We start from the raw sequence: 23,522 nt of genomic DNA on the forward strand, positions 1-23,522 counted from the left end.
GCGTGTATGCACACGACTGTCTGTGATTAATCCCGAGGGTTTCAAAGGTTTTGTGTAACTTTTGATATTCTTTTCCTAAGTCAGATTGAATGGACTTGATAGAACGCTCAAATTGGCGTTCTACCATGACTCGGAACGACTCAAATATATTATAGATGTCTGATTTTACCCGTAAGGGATAAAACCAGCAGAAACGAGTACAATCATCAACGAAAAGCACAAAATATTTAAAACCAGTGCTTGAAAAAACTGGTGCCGGACCCCATATGTCCGTGAATATTAAATCTAATACATGTTTGCTAGAGTTGACTACTCTTTCTAATGGGAATCGTGAAGATTTGCCCAAATGACATGCTGCACACGGCTTCATTGACTCTATTTTATTGCTTGTGACAGGACACATTTTCAAGACTTTATGGAGAAGTTGACTGTGAGGATGGCCCAAACGACGATGCCACATCACCGGAGTTGTGCGGGAACTTAGAAACGCAAAATGAGAATTCTGTAGCGGAAGCTTGTATAGCCCTCCCGAAGCGGGCCCCTTAAGCAGGATTGCCTGAGTGGTCGAATCCTTCACAAAGAAACAGTGTTTATGAAACTCAAAAAAAACGTTATTCTCATTAGCGAATTTTTGGACAGATAATAATGGCACAGATAGACTAGGCACATGTAACACATCAGACAATTTTAATATTTTTGACACAGAAGGAATTGATGCGGACCCAACGTGTGAAATAAGCAAACCTGAACCATTTCCTACACGAAGAACATCACCACCATTATATTCCGAAGACTGAGATAGCATGGATGAATCCGGGGTCGCGTGGGCAGACGCGCCGGTGTCCGGGAACCACGAACCAGCCGCGGACGCCGTTTCATCTCCGGTCACCGTCAAGTTGGCCTGCGGCGGTTGAGTGGTGTATCGCTTATTGCAGTAGATAGCGGAATGACCATGCGCCCGACATATCTGGCAGCGAGGCTGTCCGCCACCACGTCCACCGCCGCGACCGCCGCGCCACTGGCCGCCGCGATTACCTCGCCCCTGGCCGGAATTGCCGCGGCGACCACCTGAGCGCCCTCCGGACTGGTTGCCGCCTCTGTTCACATGGAGTGCTGCCTGCGAGTTATTGGACGCACTGCCAAGACCAGCCGGAATATCATCGGAGTAAATAAACTCCTGGGCCTGCAAAAAATCTGCTAATTGAGGGAGAGACACTAGTTTGCCGGAGGCGGTGAGGGAAGAGGCCATGCTTCGGAATTCCGGACGGAGACCCCGGAACACCCAGAGGTTCTGCTCGTCGAGGGAAAGTGGCCGGCCGGCGAGGGAGAGAGCCTCCACGATCAGCTGCGCCTGGCCGATGTAGTCCGCCGGAGAAAGATCACCTTGCCGCAATGACTGGAGCTGTCCGAGCAGGTTGAGGCAACGAGCCCTCGTGCTGGACCCAAGTGCGGCGGTGATCGAATCCCACACCTCCTTCGACGTATCCCTGCCAACTGCTAGATGAAGAACCTCGTCTGCCATGGAGGACACGAGGAGAGACAGGATCGAGGCATCCTGCTTCACCCACGACCGGAACTCCGGATTCGGAGCAGGAACGGCCGCCGCATCACCGGAGACGGAGCCGGACGACGCGCCGTCGATGGTGGCCGGCGGGCAGGGCGTCTCACCAGTGACGAACCCGAGGAGGTCTTGACCACGCAAAAATGGCACCAACTGCGTACGCCAAAAAAGGAAATTACGGGACGTAAGCTTAATCGACACAAAGAGGTAGAGATTACATAAACTTCTCCTACATACTAGGCTAGTCTAAGTCAAAACAACTAGCACCACATAACTTAATCCCTATTACAATATAAGAAATAACATATTAAATAATAACATTATTCACAGTAACACTACCTAGTATTGTATTCCTATAAATCTATAATCCTATAAGTTATAACACACTAACACAATTACACAAACCAAAATAACATATATTAAATACTAAATATATATATAAAATATATATGTATTAGCAGGTCGCGGACTAAACCCGTGACCCGCCTGACCCGCCCCGCCTGGACCCGTGACCCAGGCGGGACGGGCTAAAAAGCCCGCCTCCTGGCGGATCAAAATTTGAAGAACCCGTCCCCTACCTACGGCGGTACGGGACGGGTCGACCCAGCGGGTAAAATCCATTTTTGACGGCTCTAATTTGAACCATAAATTACGTTGGGTGGACTTGGACTTGGAGTCTACATACTCTGCTAACGGATTTCTAAACCAAAATTCAATTTAAATACTTTTCTTTTAGTGTAACATATTTGGACCAGAATACCTAGAATTGAGTTAATGACCCGGCGTTTACTTCAATCAATCGTTATGCTGTGGAAACGCCTTGCAATGTTCATAATTATAAAGCTATATATTCATATTTTTGAATTTCATTTTCATAATTATTTAACTCTATATTCACAATTACTGAATTATATGTTCATAATTATAAAACTATATATTCATAATTTTTTAACTTCATATTTACAATTATTGAATCTCTATAGTCATAATTGCAGAACTATATGTTCATAATTATGTTCACAATTCTATGTTCATAATTATAGAACTATATGTTCATAATTTTTGAACTTATATTCATAATTATGAACAGTTTTAGAACGGTGTCCACCTTGCAAAGTGTGCAATCTAGTGTTGAATTCAAACTCTGGGACTTTAAGAGTATATTGCTAGAGTTGATATCTTGATGCAATCATGGTGTATATAATTGATCGTACGAGCTTGAACAGGTAAACATGCTTCATTAATTCCTCCAAATGGTTAAGTTACATGTTTCAATTCCCGTGAATATTATTAATTTTGGAACTCCAATGCAATTACTATTGCGCTCCAGAAAGTTTATTTATCACTTTAACATCTAAGAAACTCAAGGAAACAAAGTGGAGTTGCATTATGAATTATGAATTATGAAGGATCCAGCATAATTGCACTGTGAGTGCAATATAATAGTGAAATTAAACTAATAAACAAACCATTGCAAAATATTTTGCATTCAAAAGTAAAGTGGAAATATTATATTGTCTATTGGCTCTCTAGAGACAGATGAGTGTTTTCGTTGTATCTTTGAAGAATCTGTGAAATATCTTTCATGGACGGCCTGTTTGATGGGGAATTCAAAGTGCATACAAGTCCTAATTTGAAAACAGCGATCATTGCCTCCAGATAACGTGGGTCCTTGATCTCCTCATCTAGGGCATCTGCAGCTGAGTTCCCTTCTCTTTGGTGTTTGTGTGCCCATTGTGCTAGGTTCATATCCTCATTTGCAGGCACGGCTTCTCTTCCAGTTGTCAATTCCAAGAGTACTACGCCAAAGCTGTAGATGTCACTCTTTGCATTCACTTTTATTGTACTGCCATATTCTGCATTCTCATGATATATGTGATTATGCAAGTATAAAAATCAGTGGGAATTGAAGTGATGAAGATATAAAAAAAAAAAAAAAAAAAATTTACCCGGGGCAATGTAACCAAAGGTTCCCACAATAGCAGATGCTGTTTCTGGATCTCCTTCACTCGCCATCAACTTTGCCAGTCCAAAGTCTGCAATCTTGACATTGAAGTCAGAGTCGACGAGTATGTTACTGGACCTGATATCCCTATGAACAATGGGTGGACTGCAACCGTGATGCATATAGCAAAGCCCTTGTGAAGCTCCAATGGCAATTTTTAGCCTCCTCTCCCACTGCAAGACTTGAGTAGTTAAGCCTCTTTTCTTTCCATGCAACCATTTGTAAACACATTGTTTGTCCATGTATTCATACACAAGAAGCTTTGTAGTCTTTCCTCTGATGCAGCATAACAATTTCACTATGTTGTTGTGCCAAATTCCCCCAAGAATCTTAACCTCTGCTAGGAACTGTTTCTCCATTAATCCCTGCCCTTGCTTTTGTTCATGCAATATGCTTTTAACAGCAACACTCTGACCCTTCTTGGTGATCACTCTATATACTTTTCCTGACCCTCCATACTCCATTCTTCTCCATCATTTTCCCTTCTCCTTCCCCATGCATATCTGAGCACCAGTATCAGAATTCCTAACCCAACAATAATGAGTACCGCTGCAATGACGACTTCTATGATTTTCTTTGATTTATTGGAAGCGCAGTGTTGCGGAACCGAATAATCAGAAAACAGTTGGGAAGGGCATGTTGGGAATCTTTTGTCCCTTGCATATGAACATAAATTCGCTTCATCAAAGCATCTGAATACTATATGTTTTAGCTTCATTAGCTCATAAGGTATTCTCCCAGAAAAGTGGTTCTTGCAAATCCTAAGGGTATCCAGTGCTGGTATAGCCCACATTTGGCTAACAGATTCACATATGTCTCCAGAAAATTTGTTATGTGATAAATCAATATTCTCCAATTGCTGTAATTCTCGGAAGCCTCTTGGAATACTTCCACTCAGATGATTATCTGACAGGTATATATGAGTCAGACTAAATAAATCCAGTTTTACAGGTATTTCACCACTCAAATTGTTAGAAGCCAGTGAAAGATAGTACAGTTTATGCAACTGGAGCAATCTAGCAGGTATAGGGCCACTAAAAGAATTCTTGGACAGATCCAAGTGGCCAAGATTGTATAAACTCCCTATATCATCTGGTATTGAGCCAGTAAAAAAGTTCCGGGACAGATCCAAGTGGCCAAGATTGTATAAACTCCTTATATCATCTGGTATTGAGCCAGTAAAAGAGTTCCGGGACAGATCCAAATGGCCAAGATTGTATAAACTCCCTATATCATCTGGTATTGAGCCAGTAAAAGAGTTCCCGGACAGATCTAAGTAGCCAAGATTATATAAATTTCTTATATCTTCTGGTATTGATCCATTCAAATGGCTATTTGAAATAACAAGAGACTCTAAACTGTGAGGCACCTTGGGTGCGGGTATCTCACCATAGAACTTGTTTTGGCTGAGCATTAAACTACGTAGCTTTTTCAAGGAAAACAACTGGCTTGGTATTTTACCAGTCAATTTGTTAGAAGAAAGTGAAAGATGAGACAGCTGCTGCAAGTGTAACAATGTACTAGGAATTGGGCCACTTAAATAATTCATAGACAAATCCAAGTAGCCAAGATTGTATAAATTCCCTATATCATCTGGTATTGAGCCACTAAAAGAGTTCATGGACAGATCTAAAGTGCGCAGCTTTTTCATGGAAAACAGCTCACCTGGTAGTTTTCCTGTGAAGATATAATTTCCAGATAGATCCAACTCTTCTAGCTTTGAGCAGCTGGAGAGGTTAGCTGGTATAGTTCCCCAAAGATTATTGGAACTCAAATTGATTGAAACAAGGTTGTTGAGCTGGCATATAATAGTTGAGGCCGGGAATGATCCTGGGATGTTCATTCCGGAGAGAGATATCCGTGTGACACTTCCATTGAAGTTGCATGAAATTCCAGGCCAGTCACATGGGGAGGAAGTGGAGTTCCACTGCTCAAATACTGAAAATGGATACCCCCAGTGTTGTTTTAGGATAAGTAAAATAGTCCTTTCATCATCCTCATAAGTGGTTAAAGATTGTGAATAATTTGGGAAGGAGAAAAGGAGCATGAAGAAGATGAAGACATGATGAATAGGGTGGTGCAACAGCATCTTCAGCTAATAGTAATAATAAGATGGTGAGGAGTGAGTGAGGAGGAGCTAGCAATTAGCAATATATATATATAAATTATTAAGTATATAATAATTATTATTATATTTAATAAATAATAAATATTTTATAATAATAATTTATGTGTCTTTGTTCATAATTTGTCACTCAGGAATAAGGCAAATTATGCTGTGGAACCGTGTCCACCTTACAAGGTGGACATGGTTCCAAAACTGTTCATAATTATGAATATATAGTTCAAAAATTATGAACATATAGTTTTATAATTATGAACATAGAGTTGTGAACATAATTATGAATATATAGTTCTGTAATTATGAATATAGAGATTCAATAATTGTGAATATGAAGTTCAAAAACTATGAATATATAGCTTTATACTTATGAACATATAGTTCAGTAATTATGAACATAGAATTATGTAATTGTGAATATAGAATTCAATAATTATGAATATGAAGTTCAAAAATTATGAATATATAACTTTATAATTATGAACATATAATTCAGTTATAATGAACATAGAACCGCGTCCACTTGGACACGGTTCAACAGCATAACAGTTGAAGGAATGAATTCAATTGTATGTGATTTAATTGGTCCGACTATGTTCACTAAAAGAGGATGACTTAATTGGTGTATTGCTTGATGTACAATCGTTATACCCTACACCACGGCGCACATAGCACTTTTGGGAGGCGCGGTAGGAAGTTGCTGGGATTATGTGTATTTGTTCACAAAGTTATGTGTATTTGTTCATACAATTATGTGTATTGGTTCATACAGTTACGTACATTTTTTATACAATTATGTACATTCTTTTTATACAATTATGTACATCCGAATCAGAAAATTTGTGTGTATTATGTTAAGAGTTGATGTGTATTATGTTAAAAGTTTATGTTTATGATGTATTATGTTAGATTATGTGTATTATCTTTTAAAAAGAGTATGTATATTTTGTTATATAATTATGTACATTCATGTATACAATTATGTGTATTCTAGTATAACATTATGTACATTCTTGAGCAACGGGTTTTTTTTAAAGAAAAACTACTGCCATTCACTGGTATACAATTATATGTATTCTAGTATAACATTATGTACATTCTTGAGCAACGGGTTTTTTTTTAAAGAAAAACTACTGCCATTCGGGAAATTTCAAAAAAAAATAAATTAATTAAAACGACGTCGTTTTGCATCTGGGCGCATAGTGTAACGCGCACCGTGGTGTAGGATATAAATTGCCCTTGATGTAAACCATAGATTAAGTTGGGTGGACTTGGACTTGGAGTCAACTCTGCTAACGGATTTCTAAACCAAAATTCAATTTAAATACTTTTATTTTGGGTGTAAAATGTTTGGACCGGAATACTAGAATTGAGTTAAACACTCGGCGTTTACTTCAATTAACGATTTTTCCTTTATCTATTTTCCATTTTTTGCTGGGCGCCAGAACAGTGAATTAAGAATCCTAGTTTGACATGTACAGGAATAGAATCCTAGTCTACTACAAATAAAGAGTCCTAATAATAGCCATTTAGTCCAACACTGTTAGTGGTTTTTGAGATTTTTTGCAAACTAAAAATACTTGAGGTGGATTTTTAGGCTAATAAGAGTGGATTTTTTTAAAAGTTTTTTTCTTGCAAATAATAGTTTTTTTTGTGGGATCCACTAAGTAGGGTAAATAAAAGCAACTATGGTGCAGTCGTGCGTGGGCTGCACTGTCGCGCCTAGCTAGGCGTGTAAATCTTTTTTTTTTTTTCTTTCTTTCTTTTCTCTCTTCCTCTCTCTCCTAATTATTAGACTATGTTATTAATATGTATTTAATTGTGGAATATTCTGTTAGTGATATAGTCTCTAGCCTATTAGATAGCTCTCTCTCTCTGAGTGTATTAATGTAATCACAATTCTGTAATTGAATGAATTATCGCTTCCATTCTCATCTTATATCAGTTAGCTAGTAGGAATCCCCCGATTGTTTTTTCCTTTTCTCTCTCTTCTTCTCGTTCGACAATGTCTCAGAGTTCCGAGCGTACACTCACGACCACCACTATCCCAAATTCCCTTCCTAGTGCACACCACTTTGTGTCACTAAAACTCACCCATCGGATCCTTTTCTCTCTCTTCTTCTCGTTCGACAATGTCTCAGAGTTCCGAGCGTACACTCACGACCACCACTATCCCAAATTCCCTTCCTAGTGCACACCACTTTGTGTCACTAAAACTCACCCATCGGAACTACCTATACTGGAGAACACAAATTATACCTTTTTTTGCGTGGACAGAGGCTGCTCGGCTTCATTGATGGCTCTCAGTCGTGTCCATCTCCGGTGATCGAACTCCCCGCCGGTGAGCAGTCAGACGACGTTGCCTCCGTCACACCGAATCCGACGTACGAAGCATGGATTGAGCAGGATGCTTCCATCCTATCCTTGCTCATCTCGTCGATCTCGGAGGAGGTGATGTACCTCACGCTTGGACAGACGACTTCTCGTGCGGTGTGGCTCGCGGCGGAGACGACGCTCGCCTCTTCTTCGCATGTCCGCTGCCTCAACCTCATGGGGCAGTTCCAATCACTTCGACAGGGATATAGCTCTACACCGGAGTATCTAGGGCGTGCCCAGCATTTGGTCGAGGATCTAGCGCTCGCCAGGCGATCGCTGACATTAACGGAGCAGAACCTCTATGTCTTCCGGGGGCTGCGGCCGGAGTTCCGGTCTATGGCAGCCTCCCTGGCGGTCACCGATACGCCGGTGACGATCCCGCAGCTGGCAGATTATTTGCAGGCGTAGCAGTTCATCCATGCGGATGACTTCCCGGCATATCAACCGGCGACGACGAGTGGTGTTCCCTCGGCGTTGTATGCCGGCCGAGGTGGACGACAACAGAGCAGTGGCGGCCGTGGTCGGGGTCGCGTCGGCAACCAGCGAGGAGGTCGCGGCGGATGTGGTCGGAGCGGCGGTCTACGTTGTCAGATCTGCAGGTCGCAAGGACACTCCGCTGCTTACTACTATAGGAGGTACTCCGAACCGCCACCATCCCAGGCGCATGTGGCAGTCGCTGGAGACGGAGGTGCGATGCCGGCAGTGACGTCTTGGCTGCCGGACACGGGAGCTTCCATGCACGCGACTCCGGATTCCGGCGTGGTCTCACAGTCCGAGGAATATCACGGTGACGATGTCCTGAGAGTGGGTAATGACACAGATTTGACGATCTCGCGTGTAGTTTGTAAAAATTACACAAAAAACCAATACTATTGAGATTGCTCTTAAACCTTTCTCAATAGTCATTATTATCTTAGTGCAACTATTCCAAGAGAATTTGGAGCAGTACAACAATTGAGAATATATATGAAGAAGTGTTAGCCAGTTGAGGGAAAATTGAGCCTTATGATTTGCTTCAATCAATCATACTCCTCCCTAGTCCAACTCAGCTGCCTCATTTGATTCCATATTTCAAAATTAAAATCAAAGTCTGATTTTTTATGTTTAGCAATTTAAGTTGATGTGTTTATTAATGACATGGTCAAATAGGCCACTCAACTGCACACCAAAATATAATTAGACAATTCAACTGTACACCAAAATGTAATTAGGCTATCAAACTCAAATTAAAAATAATGAAATAAGGTCCCTGAACATCACAAAATCATGCAATTAGATCCAAAATAACCTGTTTACCTGAAGTGACGGTTACTAATTTTAAAAATAATATTTTAATTTTTTTTACATAAAATAATTAATTAAAAAAAAAAAACTAAAACAGACCGACCGTTTTCGCCTCTAGCCAGCTTCGTCTCCATAGCCGGAGACCACCTTTGATTACGATCTGTCTTGTGCGAATTCTTGGTTTGAAAATTGAAACTAAATCAGGTTGGTGAGTGGTGAGAGCATGTTGCTGGGTGAACAACTCTTTATTTCTCCAAGCCATCGCCATAATTTACTCTTAAAAAAAAAAAAAAAAAAAACAGAACTTGATTTCTTGCTTTCATAATTATTTGCATTAATAATTTCAATAACATTGATATTTCTATTATGTCTGATTTTACTGGAAAATTATATTGTGGACCAAGGTCATCTTGAATGATGGATTATAATTCAAAATAACATTGTTTTATATTAAATGTCAATTAATGTATCATATTTAATAAAATTATCATGTATTATGTTGACCATGACTGAGCAATCACCAATTAAGGGTCTAGGTACCATGCCTGAAAAGTTGTTAGAAGACAAGTCCAATTCCAAAAGAGTTGTACATAACCCTCCAATACCCTGGAAGCTCCCCCTGAAAATCATTTCCCCCTAGGTACAACTACTGCAAATTCCCACTAGGCAACTTTGAAACACCACCCCCAAATATATTGTTGGAGAGATTGAGGAAAATGAGCTTGTAGCATGAAGAAAGGGAGCACTGAAGCTGTTTGATGATAATTAATCATAAATGAATATGTTGTAAACTAGACTAGTCTTTAAATGAAAGGGAATTTTTCATAAAAATTAGGAATAAGGGTCAAATAGGCCACTGAACTGCACATCAAACTACAATTAGGCCATCAAACTCAAAAAAGATGCAATTAGGTCCCTGAACTACACAAATTTATACAATTAGGTCAAAAATGACCTGTTTACCTGCTATGTAGGTTGAGATTTTTTAAAATAATTTTAAACAAAAAAAAAAAAATACAGAACGGCCGGAGACGAAATCGTCTCCGGCCGTTCCTTCGTCTCCATCTCCATGGCAGGGGACGAAGGTCTCCAGCCATGGAGACGAAGGTCCTCGTCTCCAGGCCATGGAGACTAAGGTCTCCGTCTCCATGGCAGGAGACGAAGATCGTCTCCATGGCTGGAGACGAAGTTTTTCGTCTCCTGCCATGGAGACGAAGGACGGCCGGAGACGATTTTGTCTCCGGCCGTTTTTTTTTTTTTTTAAAATAATTTTAATTAATTTTTTGTTTAAAATTATTTTTTAAAAATAATTTTTAAAATCGGCAACCTCCAAGTCAGTAAAGTATTAGGTAAACAGGTCATTTTAGACCTAATTGTATGAATTTGTGTAGTTCAGGGACCCAATTATACTTTTTTTGGGTTCGATGGCCTAATTGCAACTTGGTATACAGTTCAGTGGCTTATTTGACCCTTATTCTAAAAATTATTGGCAAAAAGGTTCAACACCAGACTCTCCAAGTTTTCAAGACCGAGTAAGTAAGAAGAAAAACAATAAACAAGTAAAAATATTGTCCTGTGGGTACAAAAGTCACATTAAATAACCCAACATTTCGTAATGGTACAAGTCCATTCAAAAGTAAAGTGAAAATATTTATATTGTCTATCAGCTCCCTGGGGACATATGATTGGTTTCGCTGCATCTTTGAAGAATCTGTGATATATCTTTCATGGACGGCCTGCTTGATGGGGAATTCAAAGTGCATGTAAGGCCTAATTTGAAAACAGTGATCATTGCCTCAAGATAACATGGGTCCTTCATCTCCTCATCTAGAGCATCTGCAATTGCGTTTCCTTCTCTTTGGTGTTTGTGTGCCCATTGTGCCAAGTTAATATCCTCATTTGCAATCACGGCTTCTCTTCCAGTTGTCAATTCTAAGAGTACTACGCCAAAGCTGTATATGTCGCTCTTCGCATCCACTTTTCTTGTACTGCCGTATTCTGCATTCCCATGATATATGTGATTCTGCATGTATAAAAATAAGTGGGAATTGAAATGATGAAGGTATAAAAAAAACGTACCAGGCGCAATGTAACCAAAGGTTCCCACAATAGCAGATGCTGTTTCTGGATCTCCTTCACTCGCCATCATCTTTGCCAGTCCAAAGTCTGCAATCTTGACATTGAAGTCAGAGTCCACCAATATGTTACTGGACTTGATATCTCGATGAACAATGGGTGAACTGCAATTGTGATGCAAATAGCAGAGGCCTTGTGAAGCTCCAACGGCAATTTTTAGCCTTGCCTCCCAGTTCAAGACTTGAGTAGTTAAGCCTTTCTTCTTTCCATGCAACCATTTATGGAGGCATTGTTTGTCCATGTATTCATACACAAGAAGCTTTGTAGTCTTTCCTCTGATGCAACATAACAATTTCACTATGTTGTTGTGCCAAATTCCCCCGAGGATCTTAACCTCTGCTAGGAACTGTTTCTCCATTAACCCCTGCCCTTGCTTTTGTTCATGCCTTATACTTTTGACAGCAACCTTTTGGCCTTTCTTGGTGATCACTCTATATACTCTTCCTGACCCTCCATTTCCAATCAAATTGTCATCTATCAAACAGCCCAAAATATCCCATTTATTGAATTTCAACCTTTGAAATGAAATTATACTCCATTCTTCTCCATCACGTTCCTTTCTCATCCTTCCCACCCTATGTCTGAACACCAGTATCAGAATTCCTAACCCAATAAGTATTCCTGCAATTGCACCACAAGTTATGATGATGTAATTTCTCTTTTTCTTTGACTTACTAGGCTTGGAACTGCAGTCCATGTAACCTCGAATTGTATCATCAGAACACCAGTCTGTAGAGCATGTTGGCAATCCCTTTTCCTTTACATCTGAACATAAATTGGCTTCATCAAAGCAGCTGTGTTCAAATCTTTCCTTCACTAGCTTGTAAGGGATTCTCCCAGAAATGTTGTTGAAACAAATATCAAGGGTCGGTGTAGCCCCCAGTTGCAGTAATTCTCCAAAATCTTTTGGAATAGTTCCACTTAGATGATTATGAGAAAGATCTAAGGCATTCAAACTAAATAATTCCAGTTTTCCCGGTATATGACCAGTCAAATAGTTAGAGGCAAGTGAAAGACTAAACAGTTTATGCAACTGTATCAATGTTGCAGGTATTGAACCATGAAAAGAATTCATTGACAAATCTAAGTGGACAAGGTTGTATAAATTTCCTATATCTTCTGGTATTGATCCACTCAAAGAATTACTTGAAAGATCAAGATTCTCCAAACTGTAAGCCACCATGGGTATTGGTATCTCACCGGACAACATGTTGTTTTGAAGATTTAATCTACGCAACCTTTTCATAAAAAATAACTCACCTGGTATTTTTCCTGTGAAATAATTTGCAGATAGATCCAACTCTTCAAGCTTTGAGCAAGTGGAGAGGCCAACTGAAATAGTTCCCCCGAGATTATTCATACTGAGATAGATTGAAGAAAGACTGTTGAGGTGGCATATAATTTTTGAGGGGAATGATCCTTGGAGGTTCATTCCGGAGAAATATATCCGTGTGACACTTCCATTGAAGTTGCATGAAATAAAAGGCCAGTTATCGCATGGGAAGGAAGTGGAGTTCCAGTAGTGAAGTGAAGATGGATTCCCCTAGTGTCGTTTTAGGCTAAGTAAAATCGCTCTTTCATCATGAGTGGTTAAAGATTGGGAATAATTATTTGAGAAGGAGAAAAGGAGGATGATGAAGAAGAAGAATAAGGAGGCATGATGAATAGGGTGCTGCAGCATTTCAAACAATTAATTAATTAAGCGAATAATTATAATTAATAATATAAGATGAGAGTGAATACCAAAATGCATGCATGCTTTTTAATTTAAAATGAAATGATGGTGAGGACTGAGTGAGGAGGATCATCATATTGCTCAGTTCTATTGCTTAATGTGAACAACCAAGTTGTTGGGTAGACTTGGATGGAGTCAAAGTCAATGTCAGTGTTGTCTACATTCATTGCTCTATTGTATTGCTTAATGTGCACAACAAAGCTACGTTGTTGGGTGGACTAGTAGTGTTATCTAAATTCATTGAACGACCAAAACATATAAGCATCAAATTTTTACCATATCATATATATTTTTTATTTCTTAACAATATAAAAATAAAAAAAAAAACACAATTTTTTTCCAGTATAAAATACAATTACTACCTATATATATTATGAAAATTTTTATGCAAACATTATTTTGTAGTCTCTTAATTGTTAAAAATCTCCATAAAAATCTCGAAAAGAAGACTGAAATATGAAGGGAGATGCATTCATTCCCCAAAATGTGTCTCTACTTTTTTGTGGACAAAAATATGAAATGGACGTTTGGAAGACGCATTTGATGTCAGAATTGGTCAAACACAAATGCATCTCCCACTTGTGTTTGTTTGTTTTTTTTTTTTTTTTTTTTTTTATAATTTGGCCGCAGACACTTTTTCGCCGGCGACACCGGTTACCGATTTCTCCAGCAAAGGAGGTGGCCTTCTCCTTCTCTGGAGAAGCCAGCTACACCAGTTTAGTCGCTGGCTTCTCCAGCAAAGGAGAAGGCAACCAGTGGCCTTCTCCTGGAGAAGCCGACGACACCAGTTTGGTCGCCGGCTTCTCCAGCGATGGAGAAGGCCACCTCTTTCGCTTTAGAAATCAGTGACCGGTGTCGTCGGCGGAGAAGTGTCGGCGATCAAATTAATTTTTAAAAAAAAAAAAAACATACAAACGCAAGTGGGAGATGCGTTTGTGTTTGACTTGACATCAAACGCATATCTCAAACGTCCTTTTCATGTTTTTGTCCACAAAAAATGAGAGACACATTTTGAGAAATGCTTACATCTCCCTTCACGTTTCAGTCTTTTTTCCCTAAAAAAACCTCACCTACTAAGATTGCTCTAATATCATCCTGCCCCATTACATAATTCATCTTAATTTGTCCTAAATTACAATTAAAAAAAAAACAAACAAATACGGAGTAATATCTTTTCAAATTCTCCCACCAAGTGGTTGCCCAAACCATTTCCTTTACTACTCCCTCCACTCATACAAATTACTGCCAACTCCGAGTAATACCCAATCGCATCCAATACACTTTTTAAGGATTTCTGGCCAATTAGCAGCTGCTGCAGTCTGAGTTACTGAAATTGGTGGTGACGGAGGAGGTGGTACAGTCGCCGGAACCGGTGCCGGAGGTGGAACATGATCACCACCTACTCCCGGAGTTGTCACAGCAGCAATGTGTAGAAGAGGTTTGAGATGAGGGCATGATCGTACGAGCTGGCTGTGAACAGGTAAACATGCTTCATTAATTCCTCCACTGCTTAAGTTGCCTGTTTCAATTCCTGTGAATATTATTAATTTTGGAACTCCAATATAATTACTAATGTGCACCAGAAAGTTTATCTTTCTCTTAACATCTAAGAAAATCAAGGAAACAAACTGGAGTTGCATTATATTTGATTATATTTAGGGGTTGAAGAGTACTATGATAAAAAGTATAATACTAATTCAGGATAAGTTAATTGATTATTATTTATGAGGAAAACGTAATACTTAGGAGGAAAATCAAATTGGCCATTAAGTACAAAAGTCACATTAAACATAGGATTTTGCAATGGGATAAGTCCATTCTAAAGGAAAAAGGGAAATATTGTCTATCCACTCCTTGAAGACAAATGGTTGTTCTCACTATTGATTTGAGTTTTCGTCGCTCCATTCGGAATAGCTCTCTCAAAGGCATTGTTGCATCCTTGAAGAATCTGCAAAACATCTTTCATGGATGGCCTATTTGTAGGAGAACTCAAAGTACACGCAAGGCCTAATTTGAAAACGATGGTCGCTGCTTCCAGGTAACATGGATCCTTGATCTCCTCATACAGGGCATCTACAATGAGTTTCCTTCTCTTTGGTGTTTGTGTGCCCATTGTGCCAGGTTCATATCCTCATTTCCAGTCACTGCTTCCCTTCCAGTTGTCAATTCCAAGAGTACTACACCGAAACTGTAGATGTCACTCTTCGCATCCACTTTTCTTGTTCTGCCGTATTCTGCATTCCCGTACTATAAATATGTGATTCTACGACAATAAAGCATTGCAGGAATTGAAGTGTTGAAGATAAAAAAAAAAAACATACCTGGGGCAATGTAACCAAAAGTTCCCACAATAGCGGATGCTGTTTCTGGATCTCCTTCACTCGCTAGCATCTTTGCTAGTCCAAAGTCTGCAATCTTGGCGTTGAAGTCGGAGTCCATGAGTATGTTACTGGACTTGATATCTCGATGAACAATGGGTGGATTGCAATTGTGATGCATATAGCAGAGGCCTTGTGCAGCTCCAATGGCAACTTTTAGCCTTGTCTCCCAGTGCAAGACTTGTGTACTTAAGCCTTTCTTCTTTCCATGCAACCATTTATGAAGACAATTTTTGTCCATGTATTCGTACACAATAAGCTTTGTTGTCTTTCCTCTGATGCAGCATAACAATTTCACTATGTTGTTGTGCCAAATTTTTCCAAGGATCTGAACCTCTGCTGTAAACTGCTTCTCCAAAATGTGGCCTTCGTTTCGTTCATGCCTTATACTTTTTACAGCAACTTTTTTGCCTTTCTTTGTGATCACTCTATATACTTTTCCTGACCCTCCATTTCCAACCAAATTTTGATCTGTCAAACCACCCAAAATATCCCATTTATTGAATCCCAATCTTTGAAATGAAACCATACTCCATTCTTCTCCATCATTTTCCATTCTCCCTTTCCCTGCAAGTCTGATCACGAGTAACTGAGTTACTAACCAAATAAGTACCCCTGCAATTACACCACAACCTATAATGATGTATTGCTTTTTCTTTGATCTACTAGACTTTGAAATTGAACTTGGACTTGATTCTTGGCCATAATGAGGATGATGGCAATCATAAAGGCCAGAATTATTGGCAAATGATTTTTCAGGAATTAATAAAAATTGAGCTGCACAAGGTATCGCTCCAGAAAGTTGGTTATTAGACAGATCAATACCCGTAAGAAATATGAGATTGGTCAAAGTTTGTGGAATTGAGCCATTGAGTCGGTTGTATGATAGATAAAGGCTTTCAACATACTCCAAGCCTCCAAGTTCTTGAGGTATTGGACCAGAGAGATGATTATGCCCTAAATTCAGAATATTGAGATACTGCATGGAACCTAATTCCTTTGGAATACTGCCTTCCAACTTATTGTATGAAAGGTCAAGGAAAATCATGGATCCATTGTGGTGAAATATTGGTATTGAAACACTGTACTTGTAATGTTTAGTACCGTTGCAGGGGTTCCTGGTTAAAATCCTGTCCAGGCGATCCTCTGTAATCCCATCAAATTCGAAAAAACTTGTACTTTGACAATATTCACTTCCATCATACCAAATAAACCTAAATTGCTTCACATGTAATATTGCAATATTGCCAAATTGTTTGAACAGAGCAGGGGGAATAGACCCATTCAAGAAATTGGTGTTCATATCCAACCATAACAAGCTGCTGCAATTCCCCAACTCTACAGGAATGCTCCCAGAGAGGGAGTTTTTTGCCAGCTCCAGAATAGTTAGATTAGACAAGAGCCCTAATGAAGCTGGTATAGCACCACTCAACAAATTATCCAACAAAGAAATGAATTTCAAATTAGTACAGTTGCTGAGACTTTCAGGGATTGACCCTGACAAGCCATTGAAAGCAAGAAGCAGTCTTTCCAAAGACTGCAAGTACCTCAACTCCAATGGGATTTCCCCCTCAAGCTCATTCAACCAAATCATCAAATCCTTGAGCTTCAACAAGGACCCGAGGCTAGATGGTAAAATCCCATTAACGTAATTAACGCTAAGATCAAGAGATTCCAATTGAGAACAGTTACTTAGACTCTCAGGTATTGGACCAGTAAACAGGTTCTTTTGAAGGTACAACACTTTCAAGCTATTCTTAGGGTCTTTACAAATCCCAGAGGGTATCAAACCAGAGATGTTATTAGAACTCAAATCTAAGGTCTCTAAGTTTACCATGCTAGACAATGACTCAGACAAGCCTCCAACGAAATTATTGAATGATAAAACCAGTATCTTCAAGCTAGTCAAATTTAGTAGGGTTTCAACAGGCAACTTACCAGAGAATCTATTGTTGGATAGATCTAGAAGTTCCAAGGTTGAGCAATCACCAAGGGTCTCAGGAACCGCACCTACTAATCCGTTGGAAGACAAGTCCAATTCCACAAGAGTTGTACATAAATCTCCTGGTATATTTCCTGACAAATAATTTGCAGATAGATCCAACTCTTCAAGCTTTGAGCAGCTGGAGAGGTTAGCTGGTATAGTTCCAAAGAGACTATTGTTACTGAAATTGATTGAAACAAGTTTGTTGAGCTGGCATATAATAGTTGAGGCCGGGAATGATCCTCGGATGTTCATTCCAGTGAGAGATATCCGTGTGACACTTGCATTGAAGTTGCATGAAATTCCAGGCCAGTCACATGGGGAGGAAGTGGAGTTCCACTGCTCAAGTGAAGATGGATTTCCCCAGTAGTGTTGTTTTAGGCGAAGTAAAATACCCCTTTCATCATCACCATGAGTGGTTAAAGATTGTGAATAATTTAGGGAGGAGAAAAGGAGGATGATGAAGAACATCAAGGCATGATGATGAGGATACAGCATTTTCAAATAATTATAAGCTAATTAATAAGACCAGATATGCTTCTAAGCTCTTAATGTAATATAATGGTGATGAGAATTAGGATCCTTAGCTTCGCTGAATTGGTCTTCCTATTCTATTATATTGCTTGCTGCTCATCACTCACTTCCTTTACTACTGAAAGAGCCTGACTTGGTCTATTGTTGTTGACTTGGACTTGGACTTGGAGTTAATCATATCTGAACTAAATTTTGGATTATCCTAAATATAATAGTATTTAGCAACTCCATCTGCCCAGTCCATATCTACACTAAAATTCACTTTGGGTACTTTTAATTTAGGTGTCAAATATTTAGACCGGCCTGGAACAATTCAAACTGAGTTTTAATTAAACATACATGAAAATCCGACTTTTTTCTTATTATGTTCTTGTATATTCAAAGGAGGCGGCCGTCCAAAGGTAATTAAAACTAAGATCAAGAGGTTCCAATTGGGAACAGTTACTTAAGACTCTCAGGTATTGGACCAGTGAACATGTTGTTCTGAAGGTACAACACTTTCAAGCTATTCTTAGGGTCTTTACAAATCCCAGAGGGTATCAAACCAGAGACATTATTAGAACTCAAGTCCAAGTCCACAAGAGTTGTACATAAATCTCCAATATGCCCGGGAAGCTCCCCCTGAAAATCATTTCCCCCTAGGTACAAATACTGGAAACTCGCTCCCACTAGGCAGCTTAGCAACACCACCCCTAAACTTATTGTTGGTGAGATTGAGGAAACTGAGGTTGGAGCATGAAGAAAGGGAGGCACCAATATTACCACTGAAGCTGTTTGATGATAAATCAAGATGTTGTAAACTAGTGCAGCCTTGAAATGAAGGAAATTTTTCAGAAAAATTGTTGGCAGAAAGGTCCAAATATGACAAAATTTTGAAACTCAATTCTGGAATATTTCCGCTGAGATTGGTGTTCTTCAACACAAGACTCTCCAAGTTTTCAAGATTGTGCAAGAAAGAAGAAACCAACCCAAAATCTATGCTGAGCATAGTGTTTGTGAGATTTATAGAATAGACCCTTGATCCTTTGCATGTAATGCCAGTTTTGAAATGGTGTTTGGTTAAAAATACTAGCTTTGAATGACAATAGCTGCTGCGAGTCCCTGAAATGCCCAGGGAGAGAAACTGGTGAACATGGAGCAGTAAAGAAGATGAGCAACACAAATGGAAGAAGAAAAACAGAGACTAATTGCAGATAGAAATAGAGAAAAAAACATTGTAGTAAAAACTAGTGTAATTAGGCTTCATCTTTTGTTTCTGCAAGTATATTATGGGTTTCTCTATCTTTCCATAGTCCTAGTTTTAGGCCAAGTGAAATAGCCCTTTCAGTGGTTGAAGAATGTGAATTTGGCAAGGAGAAATGGAGGAAGAAGAATATAAGGCATGGTGAAGAGGCTCAGCTGCAGCATTTTCAAACAATTAATTAAGCTAAAAAGACTTAAAACCAAAATGCATGGATGATCCATATATATAAAGATTGTGAGGAGCATTTTAGGATGACTTAATTGGTCTATTGCTTAATGTGACCCAAATTTCAATTTTAATACTGTTAATTTGGGTGTTAAATAAGTGGACCAGAATAGATAGAAATGAGTTAAGTACATGTTTGTTGTTTATTTTAATTATCTGTTTTCTTTTATTTATTTTTCTTCCTTTTTTTTTTTTCTTTAGAACTTGAGAGTTTGGCTTGATTTCTAACACGGAGTGACATTTGTTTGGGTTTGTTGTGTGAAATATGTTTTGGGTGAAATTCTATATAATTATTGGAAGGACTTAATTTATATATGGAGAGACCAATCAAGAAAAAGAAATTATTGGCATCTTTGAAGAATCTATAATATATCTTACATGGATGACTTATTTGAAGAAGAGCTCAAAGTACATGCATGTGGGGGCTAATTTAAAAATGGAGGTCACGACCTCCAAATAAGGTGGATCCTTATCTCCTCATCTAGGGTATTTATAGCTAAGTTTCTTTATATTTAGTATTTGTATGCTCATTTTGCTAGGTTCATCTCCTCATCTACATTCTCAACTTCTCTTCTAGTTGCAAATTTCAAGAATGCTATTGCCAAAGCTGTAGATTGATGTTGATATCCACATTCACTTTTCTTGTGCTGCTACACTCTGCAGTATAGTGCTATGCATGTGATTCTACTAGGTGTAAAACACATCAAAAAAAAAAAATTTAAGTGTTAATTGAAGATATGAAAAACATACTTGGAACAATGTATCCAAAGGTTCCCACACAAGCATGTTTTTGGATTTGCTTCAATTGCTGGCATATTTGTTAGTCCAAAGTCGTCTGCAATCTTAGTATTGAATTCAGACTCTAGGACTTTAAGAGTATGTTGCTAGAGTTGATATCTTGATGCAATCATGGGATATATAATTCATTGTACGAGCTTGAAGACGCAAGCAAGGGCTGTGAACAGGTCAACATGCTTCATTAATTTCTTTAATGTTTAAGTTGCCTGTTTCCTGTGTATGATTAAATTAAACAAACCATTGCAAAATATTTTGTAATGGGACAAGTCCATTCAAAAGTAAAGTGGAAATATTATATTGTCTATTGGCTCTCTAGAGACAGATGATTGTTTTTGCTGTATTTTTGAAGAATCTGTGAAATATCTTTCATGGACGGTCTGCTTGATGGGGAATTCAAAGTGCATGCAAGGCCTAATTTGAAAACAGCGATCATTGCCTCCAGATACCGTGGGTCCTTGATCTCCTCATCTAGGGCATTTGCAGCCGAGTTCCCTTCTCTTTGGTGTTTGTGTGCCCATTGTGCCAGGTTTATATCCTCATTTCTAGTCACTGCTTCTCTTCCCGTTGTCAATTCCAAGAGAACTACGCCAAAGCTGTAGATGTCGCTCTTCGCGTCCACTTTTCTTGTACTGCTGTATTCTGCATTCCCATGATATATATGTGATTCTGCAAGTATAAAAAACAGTGGGAATTGAAATGATAAAGATATAAAAAAAAATGTACCCGGGGCAATGTAACCAAAGGTTCCCACAATAGCAGATGCTGTTTCTGGATCTCCTTCACTCTTCATCATCTTTGCCAGTCCAAAGTCTGCAATCTTCGCATTGAAGTCAGAGTCAACGAGTATGTTACTAGACTTGATATCTCTATGAATAATGGGTGGATTGCAACTGTGATGCATATAGCAAAGCCCTTGTGAAGCTCCAATGGCAATTCTTAGCCTCCTCTCCCACTGCAAGATTTGAGTAGTTAAGCCCCTCTTCTTTCCATGCAACCATTTATGAAGGCATTGTTTGTCCATGTATTCATACACAACAAGCTTTGTTGTCTTTCCTCTGATGCAACATAACAATTTCACTATGTTGTTGTGCCAAATTCCCCCGAGGATCTTAACCTCTGCTAGGAACTGTTTCTCCAGTAATCCCTGCCCTTGCTTTTGTTCATGCCTTATACTTTTAACAGCAACTTTTTGGCCTTTCTTGGTGATCACTCCATATACTTTCCCTGACCCTCCATTTCCAATCAAATTTTCATCAATCAAACCACCCAAAATATCCCATTTATTGAATCCCAACCTTTGAAATGAAATCATACTCCATTCTTCTCCATCACTTTCTTTTCTGAGTTTTCTCCTTCCAACCCTAGGTCTGAACACCAGAATTCCTATCCCAATGATGACTACTGCTGCCGCTACAATCACGACACAAGTTACAATTGTTGCAAGGGTTAGTCTCGCATCCCACATATGGCTAACAGTTTCGCTTTTTTCTCCGGAAAATTTGTTGTATGATTCATCAATATTCTTCAATTGATGTAGTTCTCCAAAGCCTCTTGGAATACTTCCACTCAGATGATTATGAGAAATATCTATGTTACTCAGACTAAGTAAGTCAAATAATCTAGCAGGAATTTCACCAGTCAAATTGTTAGAGGCAAGTGAAAGATGAGAGAGTTGATGCAACCGCAGCAATGTAGCAGGTATTGGACCACTCAAAGAATTCATGGACAAATTTAAGTAGCTAAGGTTGTAAAAATTTCCTATATCATCTGGTATAGATCCATTCAAATCGTTACTTGAAACATCAAGAGACTCCAAACTATAAGCCACCATGGGTGTCGGTATCTCACCGAACAACATGTTGCCTCGAAGATTTAAACTACGCAGGGTTTTCATGGAAAAAAACTCACCTGCTATTTTTCCTGTCAAATCATTTATGGATAGATCTAAGGTTTCAAGCTTTGAGCAGCTGGATAGGTTAGCTGGTATAGTTCCCCAAAGACTATTGGAACTGAAATTGATTGAAACAAGGTTGTTGAGCTGGCATATAATAGCTGAGGCAGGGAATGATCCTCCCATGATCATTTCGGAGAGAGATATCCGTGTGACACTTCCATTGGAGTTGCATGAAATTCCAGGCCAGTCACATGGGGAGGAAGTGGAGTTCCACTGCTCAAATAGTGAAAATGGATACCCCCAGTGTTGTTTTAGGATAAGTAAAATAGCCCTTTCATCCTCCCCATAAGTGGTTAAAGATTGTGAATAATTTGGGAAGGAGAAAAGGAGGAGCATGAAGAAGAAGAAGAAGGCATGATGAATAGGGTGGTGCACCACCATTTTCAGCTAATAATAATAAGATGGTGAGGATCTTGCTGCTCTCATCTATTATATTATTGTATTGCTTAATGTGAACAACAAAGTTCCACGTTGTTAGAATTGGGTGGACTTGGAGTCATATTAATTAAATATGGTGAGTTGGATACGTTTCTTAAATTCCTAAAACATGAAAATTCAGGCTTTCTTCTTTTTATGTTCTTGTATATCAAAGAAGTTTACTGTCCAAAGTCCAACTTTGACTTGAGAGTTTTTGAACAAGTTAGTGGTAGATAGTTTCATTAAACTCACAATTAAAAACTATAATATTACATGTATTTTCACAATTTCTTTTTTGGGAGTTTAAAATTTTTAATTTTGGATTCTTCATTGGGTTTTTTTTTTTTTTTTTTTTTTTTTTTTAGTTTTGTATAGATGTAATATAATATTAGATGAATGAATATTGAGAAGTGTTAGACAGTTGAGAGCAAAATTGAGCCTTAGGATTTGCTTCAACCAATCATACTCCCCTCCCTACTCCAACTCCGACTTTGGACAGCCACATTTGAATGATTTGATTATTCCATATTTGAAAGTTTAAACATAGTCTAATTTTTGGATTTTTTTTTTCCTTAAAACCAAAGAACTGAATTTATATTAAATCACCAAACAAACTGGAAATACAACTAGGCAATCAAGTTTGGTAATCTTTTGTTTCGAATATGAAAAAACTTTGAACATAAAAGTTGTAGGACACTCTCTTAGCATTTCATAGTCACTTGAATCACCTTGATTGGACTTCATATTAAGGAGATATGATCAAAACACTA

At 38.8% G+C, this 23,522-nt stretch overlaps 4 protein-coding genes across 4 annotated transcripts; 1 reads left to right on the forward strand and 3 right to left on the reverse strand.

The window, feature by feature from the left end:
• Positions 1 to 3,993: 3,993 nt before the first annotated feature.
• LOC109186146 (probable LRR receptor-like serine/threonine-protein kinase At4g36180) lies at positions 3,994 to 5,655 on the reverse strand. Its single transcript, XM_019336071.1, has one exon. It carries the CDS (start codon positions 5,653 to 5,655, stop codon positions 3,994 to 3,996), a length of 1,662 nt encoding a protein of 553 aa, XP_019191616.1.
• Positions 5,656 to 7,693: 2,038 nt separating this feature from the next.
• Positions 7,694 to 8,472, forward strand: LOC109186155. Its single transcript, XM_019336083.1, has 2 exons — positions 7,694 to 7,822; positions 7,966 to 8,472. Exons 1-2 carry the CDS (start codon positions 7,694 to 7,696, stop codon positions 8,470 to 8,472), a joined length of 636 nt encoding a protein of 211 aa, XP_019191628.1.
• Positions 8,473 to 10,883: 2,411 nt separating this feature from the next.
• On the reverse strand, positions 10,884 to 18,079 carry LOC109186164 (systemin receptor SR160-like). The gene is made up of 2 exons (XM_019336090.1): positions 15,541 to 18,079; positions 10,884 to 11,346 (listed from the first exon to the last, which is right to left on the reverse strand). The coding sequence occupies exons 1-2, from the start codon at positions 18,077 to 18,079 to the stop codon at positions 11,012 to 11,014; spliced, it is 2,874 nt and encodes a 957-aa protein (XP_019191635.1). The 3' UTR covers positions 10,884 to 11,011.
• A 2,573-nt stretch (positions 18,080 to 20,652) lies between these two features.
• LOC109179826 (receptor-like protein kinase HSL1) lies at positions 20,653 to 22,829 on the reverse strand. The gene is made up of 2 exons (XM_019329309.1): positions 21,105 to 22,829; positions 20,653 to 21,020 (listed from the first exon to the last, which is right to left on the reverse strand). The coding sequence occupies exons 1-2, from the start codon at positions 22,714 to 22,716 to the stop codon at positions 20,683 to 20,685; spliced, it is 1,950 nt and encodes a 649-aa protein (XP_019184854.1). The 5' UTR covers positions 22,717 to 22,829; the 3' UTR covers positions 20,653 to 20,682.
• Between the last annotated feature and the right edge of the window lie 693 nt (positions 22,830 to 23,522).

The sequence above is a fragment of the Ipomoea nil genome, unplaced genomic scaffold, assembly GCF_001879475.1.
Source record: "Ipomoea nil cultivar Tokyo-kokei standard unplaced genomic scaffold, Asagao_1.1 scaffold0188, whole genome shotgun sequence".
Classification (NCBI taxonomy): domain Eukaryota; kingdom Viridiplantae; phylum Streptophyta; class Magnoliopsida; order Solanales; family Convolvulaceae; genus Ipomoea; species Ipomoea nil.